The sequence below is a fragment of the Hemibagrus wyckioides genome, linkage group LG04 (genome assembly GCF_019097595.1).
Source record: "Hemibagrus wyckioides isolate EC202008001 linkage group LG04, SWU_Hwy_1.0, whole genome shotgun sequence".
NCBI lineage: Eukaryota > Metazoa > Chordata > Actinopteri > Siluriformes > Bagridae > Hemibagrus > Hemibagrus wyckioides.
Window position 1 is genome coordinate 30,661,199 of NC_080713.1, and position 8,932 is coordinate 30,670,130.

The window sequence follows — 8,932 nt, forward strand, 5'->3', positions numbered from 1 at the left end:
CTCAACACCATCTCACAGCACCACACAGTACCTCACACCACCTCAAACCACCTGACAGCACCTCAAAGCACCACACAGAACCTCACACCACCTCACAGTAGCACACAGAACCTCACACCACCTTGAACCACCTCACAGAACCTAACCCCACCTCACACCACTTCACAACACCTCAAACCTCACAGAACCTCACAGCACATGCTAATTGCTAGCTGTTTGGCAGTGGTGTTGAGGATATAATGATATGAACGTTCAATACTGTGATATAACACCATCCTGCCTCCATCATGGTCAGATGTCTTTGGGTGTCTTTTGCTAGCATTACTGTAAAACTGACTACACATTAATTGTTCCATGTCTTCATCTTTTAAATACTGTCTTATAAACGCTTTATAAACATCTCTGAAGCTGTAGTAGCACTTTCTGGTGATTTGGAATCCTGACTGATTATTGATCTGTGTGTTTGAGTGAATTAGAGGAGAAGAAATAGAGAGATCAGAATCAGAGAGAAGAGAGGGAGTGTAGACGTGTAAACAGCTGGTGTGTACATGGAGATGATCACATCACTGCAGATTAAAGAACCATTCAGGAGGTGAACCATGACACGCTGACCCACGGGGTCATGAGATACCAAGCACAGTCATGAGAGCAGAAACACCAGAGCTTGGGATGATGACTGAAGATAAATACACACTCTTTAAAATAGTTCCCTATTCTCAAAGTTCTGTTTCAACACATACATCAGAATCCTGAGGAAATACACTGCATGCTCAAGCATGTTCAAATGGGGCTCTAGAATGCTGGTGAAATGGTTCTGAATACCCTCCATGTTCTAGAACAACTATTCAGATTTCACAAATTTTCCAATACTGGTGAAGTACACCAATCAGCCAGAACATTATGACCACCTAATATTGCGCTGGTCCCCCTTATGCTGCCCAAACAGCCCTGACCCGTCCTGCACTGTGTATTCTGACCCCTTTCTATCAGAACCAGCATTAACTTCTTCAGCAATTTCAGCAACATCTGTTGGATCGGATCACACGGGTCTGCCTTCCCTCCCCGGTGTTATTCACTTCACCTGTCAGTGCTCAGAATGTTATGGCTGATCGGTGTACAGAAGAATCTGTGTCTAGAATTTAGAACCCTGCTCTAGAATCAAAGGATCGGTGTCTAGAATTTAGACTCTCGCTCTAGAATGCTGGTTTCAGGTTTCAGGACGCTTCTCAAGAGCTGGAAGAATGTTCTAGAACAACGATGAACCATTTTCGAGGACACTTTTCATGGTCTAGAACACTTTTCATGGTCTAGAACATTCTGTTCTAGAAGGCTGGCGAGATGAATTAGAATGTTCGAGATCAATCAGTGGGAATCTTGTTCTAGAATTATTGGTGAAATTTCCAAGTTCCTGAACAATGACTCCAAATTCCATTCTGAAACACTGACGCTGCACACAAGCATACTTTCCATGTTCTTAAACAACAGAATTCTGATCTAGAACACCAGAAATGTGTTCACTGATCTAGAAGAATAGTTTAGTATTCTCTAGAATCCTCTAGTGAACCACTTGACATGTGTGTGTTGGTGCTTTAGCCTACCAGGAGGGAATTGTGTTCTATAACGTTCTGTAATAGAGCCCACACACAGCTGGCTCTAAAGACGAGCATTACCTATCACACTAACATGAGGAACAGACGGAGGGGATCTCAGCCATCTGTGTTCTATCCAGTATAAATCATAAACTTCAGACCAACGTGGACGTGTCTCAAATCACACACTGTGCAGGCCACATGGGTCTAGGTCACTGAACAGGTTCTTTAGAGGGAAGAGAATACACAATGTGTGGAAACAAGAAGTTACTGATTCAGTTATTCCCAAACACACACACAGAAAAAGTGAGTGTATTTGGGCAAAGCAGTGTGTGTGTGTGTGTGTGTGTGTGTGTGTGTGTGTGTAATGACACGGAGGACGTTTGATTATAGTTTTGTATAATTACACTGACGTATCTGCTATACAAGGTTACATGTAATTAATGATTAGATTAATGCGATGGGACGATTAATTACAGCCCAGAACTGCACAATAACACATTTATCAGAGTGTGTGTGTGTGTGTGTGTGAGGAAGTAAACATTCCCAACACCGAGCCCTTGTGTGACTGCGGAATATGTCTCTCTCTGCAATACACAACTCTCACTTCCTCTTTCTACAGCCATAAATCTCTGCCGCACTCTTCAAGGGCCCTTAATACACAGGGCAGGTACACGCAACACCGGCTAGTCATCAAGTCATACTTATACCGCAAGTAAGGACCCCAGAAGCTGTTCTGATCTATATATAGTGCACAACTGTAGTACACTAGATGTACAGTAGGGATTTATGTGGATTTATTTTCCTAATCCACCTGTAACAGGACTAGGACATAAAATAATAAAGTTCTACACTATAGTGCCAAAAGTTTTGGGACATTGAAATTTAGGTGTTGATCTTGGCCCCTTAGTTCCAGTGAAAGGAACTCTTAATGCTTCAGCTTCATACCAAGACATTTTGGACAATTTCATGCTCTTTGTGGGAACAGTTTGGGGATGACCCCTTCCTGTTCCAACATGACTGTACACCAGTGACCAAAGCAAGGTCCATAAAGACATGGATGAGTGAGTTTGGTGTGGAGGAACTTGACTGGCCTGCACAGAGTCCTGACCTCAACCCCATAGAACACCTTTGGGATGAATTAGAGTGGAGACTGTGAGCCAGGCCAAAAGTTTTGGGACGTCTGTCTTTACATGCACACAAATGTAATATGGAGTTGTCCCACCCTTTGCAGCTATAACAGCTTCAACTCTTCTGGGAAGGCTTTCCACAAGGTTTAGGAGTGTGTTTATGGGAATTTTTGACCATTCCTCTAGAAGCACATGCGTGAGGTCAGGCTCTGATTTTGGACGAGAAGGACTGAAATTGCATGAAATTGTCCAAAATGTCTTAATGAAGCATTAAGAGTTCCTTTCACTAGAACTAAGGGGCCGAGCCCAACACCTGAACTCAATGATTTGGAGGGGTGTCCCAAAACTTTTGGCAATATAGTGTATCTAGGGTGCAGTAGGGAGTGGCTAATAAAGTCCATCCCAAACTGGTCCCTTAGGGAAATATAGCACACTACACTGAGCACAGAAGGCATTATTCCCAACACAATAATATACAGGGTACATATAGGGAGGCACATTCCAAACAGCTAAGTAGTGGATATAAAGTGCACTACAGAGGGTATAAAAGCCAATACTCACAACCTAGACAGGAAGCTGATTCCTAACCTGCTTTATAGTAAACTATATAAGGATACCCTATATAGTGTACACTTACAGAGGGATTGGGAGGCAGGCCCAAAGTGTTCCTTACTGACATTTAGTGCACTACGATGAGTGAAGTAGTCTTGTATAATCTATGTAGGAAGCTTGTGTAAAGAAATATAGTGGACTACAGAGGGTGAACCTGTATTCAACACCCAAGTAGTGCACTTAGACAGGAAGGAAGAACCCTTTATTTCACACCCTGTGTAGCTCACAAAGACAGGAACACTGAGATAAATCTCTAAAATGCATCAGTGACACCATTTCAAACACACATGAGAAGTGTGCACACTACTCGACTCGTTCCCTCGTCTGATGATCTAGCACACTTCACTGGAGCTGAAGAAGCGGTGTTAAGATGGCAGACTGCTATTCAATCAGAGAGAGAGAGCGAGAGAGTGTGTTAAAAAATGAAAGTGGAACACAGCATCCAGGTTTCTTGGAGGTGAGAATTAAAACACTTCTTTTGGCTTCCAGATCTTGTTAACACCTCGTACAAGGAGGCAAATCAGAAATAACCTTCAGACTCTGAGAAGCACCGAATTCCTAAATCCTGAGTGTCATGGAGTCATTAATGTCATTCTGAACATCCTCCCAAACTCATGAGGTCAAACTAACAGAGTGGTTATGGCTCTGGGTCGTTCACTGGAAGATCATTTTGGGGTTCAAGCCCCAGCACCGCCAATCTGCCATCGTTGGGCCCTTACAAGGCCCCCAACCCACCCCCTGCTCCAGGGCCGCTGCATCATGGCTGACCCTGTGCTCTGACCCCAACCCCCAAGGATGGGATATCCGAAGAGAGAATTTCACTCTGCTGTCATCCTGTACACCTAGCTGTCTTTCTCAATGAAAAAGTGCTCGTGCACAAATTTTTTTTGTTTTTTAATCGTCACAAAATGTCATTCCGGTCGCAGTGACGTCATTCCGCACTCTGCATACGTCATACCGAGCACATAGGTCTATTTATTTAATGCATAAACTTGATGTCGGTATGGATTCAGATTGAATGGCGGCAACACACACACACACACTCTCTCACACACACACACACACACACACACACACACACACACACTCTCTCTCTCACACACACACACACACAACAGCTGATCTGTTATTTGATTTGTTTAGCTACTGTGGCCGTGTCATACGGAGCTAGCCGGCTAGTCCTAACTAGCTTAGCATGGAGAAGACAGGGATGTGTTAGCACGACAGTTAGCCTACACCCCCTGCAGGGTAACCTACCGTGAACGGGATGTCATTAACGCTCCCCACCGAATAGCAGCAGTCTCCCGGGTTCACGGCTCCGGTCAGCACCTGGTGGAGATGCATCGCTGCTCCGCGGCTCTGTGTCCTCGAGGGGTGGCGATTATTTTAATAATTCACAGCGATGAAAACAACACCGAGCTGACGCTTCACTGTCTCCATCTATTAGCTAACCGGGAATCCCATCCGTGTCTGTCTGTCTGTCTGTCTGTCTGTCTGTCTGTCTCTCTCTCTCTCTCTCTCTCTCTCTCTCTCTCTCTCTGGCGCGTGCGCGCTCGGCCTATTTCTGAAAAAAAAAACAACAACCGTCAGTGTCCTATCTGACACCAAACATGAACCCCCTCTTTTTTAAAATATATATATTTAATAAACCTTCTCTGTGTTTTGTTTTTCTCGCCTTGTTGTCATTTAGCTGAGAAGCTAGCTCCAGGTTAACATCGGCGGATTAAAGATCCCCGCATCTGCGCTACAGCAAAGTGCGCGCGCGCGACACACACACACACGCGCATGCGCAGACAAAAAAAAAAAAAAAAAACTGATCAAAAACCTCCCCATATAAATAATATACCGAGAAGACACTTTCAACACGCATTTATTCAGTAAGTCATGATATGAATAGGATTGATTCATTTATCATTTAAAAAGCTTCGTTTAACGTTCACAAGCGTAGGGAAGCTCATGGAATGCGCGAGGCCGTGACGTCATCAGGCTCTCTAAAGGCAGTGAGAAAGGTCGCTGTGAGGTAAATGTTGACAGCGCGTGCTGATTCAGTTTAATCAATAAGGAATAAAGAGATTTAAACACACTGTAAATGAAGGCATTGAGTGCCATTCACTGTGTGAGTGTGTTTACGTTTATTTAACTTTTTTTTTTTTTTTTTAAAGAATGGGAATCCCCGATCTTTTCATTTTTTTCCCCAAAATGGCTTCTTCTCTCTCAGTCTGAAGTGACGTCAGTGTGTTATCAATAATGACCATCACTACATCATTCCATCACAGGACCATCACTACCACTTTACTCATGATATTTAACAAGGACAATATTTACTTAAAACAGCTTTCAGATTTAGCCAAATTCCTTCATCTGCTTTTCCTGAAGAGATTACAAACAGAAAATGAGTCGATGGAACAGAAAGAGGGGAAAATCAATCCACATTACAAACACAAGTGTACCTGATAATACATTCAGTTCCATACACACCATTTCACACTGCACTGTTCATTACATCTACCTATGTATTAACAAGTGGTGGACCGTCAGGGTCAGCAAGTCCTTCTCTGCTGGCCTAAACAGCAGTGATCTGAATCACTGACCTGTATGTTAATATATTTAATATATTTTTCCATGAATGTGTATTAAATTATTCCCAATAGTCTATTCTCTACATTTCATAGCTTTTCTCTCGGTTACTCTGCTTCCAGTAGTGTATATTTATGATAAGAGTATTTATCCAATCATATTTCAGACAGTGGATGACATCATGTGTTGCCAGGGTGAAAGAAATCTGCCTTAAGGCCTTCAGAATCAATAGTGCAGGCGCCCGGAGCTTAAAATAAGTGGCAATGAAACTGTTCCATTAACCAATCAGATTTGGAGTTGGTGTCACTGGGGCCATCTAGCAGGCATATGATTACGTCAGCAATTTCCCGTCCTTTGATTGGATAATTGGAGCAGTCAGAGGCAGCGAACAGCACAAACTAAATAAAATATATATATTTTAACTCACAATGGCTGAGGATCAGAAATCGATTTGGTCGCAGACATCCTTACAAATACATTTTCAAGGCGTACTGTAATAAAAGTGACTATTCCTTGTGAGGTGTGAAATAATGTAGAATAATTTCTTTTTTACTTTGATATTTAACAGTTGATTAGTATCTATTGCCGTGGCGTCATAATGATGGTATAGAGGTGGATTAATTCAGGAAGGACACCAGTGAAGGTCTAGGTGTGAGATGTATGCCCCGCCACTGATATTAACCTAATGTATTTTGAAATGTTTGATAACATGGAGAGATGGAAAATACTTCATTAATTGTGCTTTGTTACTATACTTGAGTATGTCTTGGCAAATTCAGATACTTTACATAAGTATTATTGTAATTGAATACTTGTAATTTTTATTCTTTACATGTTTGCATTAAAGTACTCATTACAAATCTTAAAGGTCTTTTCCTCAGTATTATATATCCAATAGTTTTGGGACACCCCAAATTCAGGTGTTGTTTTTCTGGGGTTTCACGCTCCCAACTTAGTGGGAACAGTTTGGGGATGACCCCGTCCTGTTCCAACATTACTGCACACCAGTGACCAAAGCAAGGTCCATAAAGATGATTTGATGATCTCATGGATGAGATGAGTCTCAAATCATTGTCTTCTGTGACCTTCTCATACTAAACTTTATAGTTATAAGCTGTAACTATCTTTCTACAGCTCAAGATGGACAATCCACTGGACTACAGTATGAAACCTGAGGATAAATGCCCCTGGCCCTGCTTAAGTAAAATATTAAAATATGACAAATAGTTTTTACTTGTTCTAAGAGTTACAAAATACCATAACCCTAGAAACACTTTATTATTTGAATACATTTGAAGAAACATATTGCTGTTTTTTATATGTGAAATTGCTCCTTTATGTGCAACTTTCTAAAAACCATATTGACCAGGACTGCCTCGGGGAAGAGATCTTAAAATCTTGGGACTTTCCTGCTTAAATAAAGGCAAAAAACCACAAACAAACAAACAAACAAAACCAGTACATTTGATGTAGCTCTCTCTCTCTCTCTCTCTCTCTCTCTCTCTCTGAACATTACAGCACAGTGAAATTCTTTCTTCACATCCTTGGGGGTTGGGGTCAGAGTGCAGGGTCAGCCATGATGCAGGGTTGGGGGTATTGCTCAGGAGCCCAATGGTGGCAGATAAGCAGAGCTGGGGCTTGAACCCCAGACTTGGAACCTTCAAAATTTGAAGACTGTTTGTGAGGAAGAATGAGCCAAAATCACAGCTGAGCAATGCATGTGAGTATTTTCTCCATACAGGAGGCGTCTTGAAGCGGCCATCACCAACAAAGGCTTTTGCACAAAGTATTCAATAAATTTCCATAAGCGTGTTCAGTACTTTTTCTCTGTGTCATTTCACATTATTACATTATTCACATTTAATTTATGGATATCTATGGTTTGTTTTCTTTGCAAATGTGAATTGCATGAGTCTGGTGAAAATGTCATGTCAATAGCAGCTCTAGAAATATATTTACTGAGAAAAATGGTGACGTGTTCAATACTTATTTTACCCGCTGTGTGTGTGTGTGTGTGTGTGTGTGATAAAGAAAATAAGGACTTCCTCTTCTTTTTCTTCTTCACTTATGTATTAAGTTCTTAGCACTCTCTTATACCATTGAAGTGACATTTCCCTACTGAGACTTGTTTCATTGTGCACTGTTAGCATGCTAACATCAGCTGTTATTACACTGTGGTCATAGAGCAGTAAACAGCACTAACAATGGTTATAGAGAAGATATGTTTCACAATCCTACACTTACACAGAGGATCAACAGCATATGAGGAGGAAACAGAGCCCTGCTCTTACCTGGACTCATCAATGATAATTGTTATTTGTTCATGATATTAAGATTCAGTCTATTAATGGATTGTGTCCTAAATTAACACATGACATATGACCCTTATTACTTTGTAGACCACTTAAAGTGATAGTTCAGTCAACAAGGCAGTAATATCACTTTATATATACCACAAAGTTGACCTTCTTCCTGAAAGAAAAACAAAACAGCTGGAATATTATGCAGTCTTTTTTTATATACATATTTACATATTTATGTTCACAAAACACTTATTTAGTAGTGTTTATTTTTTTATATGCCAGGAGCTGACTCTGAGCGTAGAGAAGCTGACACTGGAGGTGAACCACAAGAGAACAACAAGGTCACTGAGGCCATCATGGACCAAGTCATTTTTCTCCAGCATCTTAAAGCCATAAAGAGACAAACGTTGGAATGCTTGAATATGATTGGTGTTGGACAGCAGTTTTGATTGGAATCCTCACTTTGAGATAAGTGAGGATTCCAGTCAAAACTGCTGTCCAACACCAATCATATTCAAGCATTCCAACGCACTCTGGTATTAGATCTTGCATTTTTCCCTCCTCACATTAGTTAATAGCAGCGTGTTTGTTTTGTATACAGAGAGAGATGGGAGGATTTGCAGCAAGGGGCTTCAGCTGGAACTGAAGCTCGACTGCCTGAAGAACAGTATGTGGTATGTGTTCTACCAGGTGAGGCACTTGTTTAGCCATTTATTTATTT

General features: G+C 41.4%; 1 protein-coding gene across 7 annotated transcripts in view; it reads right to left on the bottom strand.

Moving 5' to 3' along the window:
- Positions 1 to 5,091, bottom strand: part of dmxl2 (Dmx-like 2) — a 52,342-nt gene extending 47,251 nt beyond the window's left edge. For 6 of the 7 annotated variants that reach the window (XM_058387331.1, XM_058387328.1, XM_058387327.1 and 3 more), the window contains exon 1: positions 4,589 to 5,091. In XM_058387331.1, coding sequence (XP_058243314.1) covers positions 4,589 to 4,675 — 87 coding nt within the window. In that variant the 5' untranslated portion in view covers positions 4,676 to 5,091. The remainder of the gene's footprint in view (positions 1 to 4,588) is intronic. The other variant, XM_058387325.1, reaches the window with a different exon arrangement.
- Between the last annotated feature and the right edge of the window lie 3,841 nt (positions 5,092 to 8,932).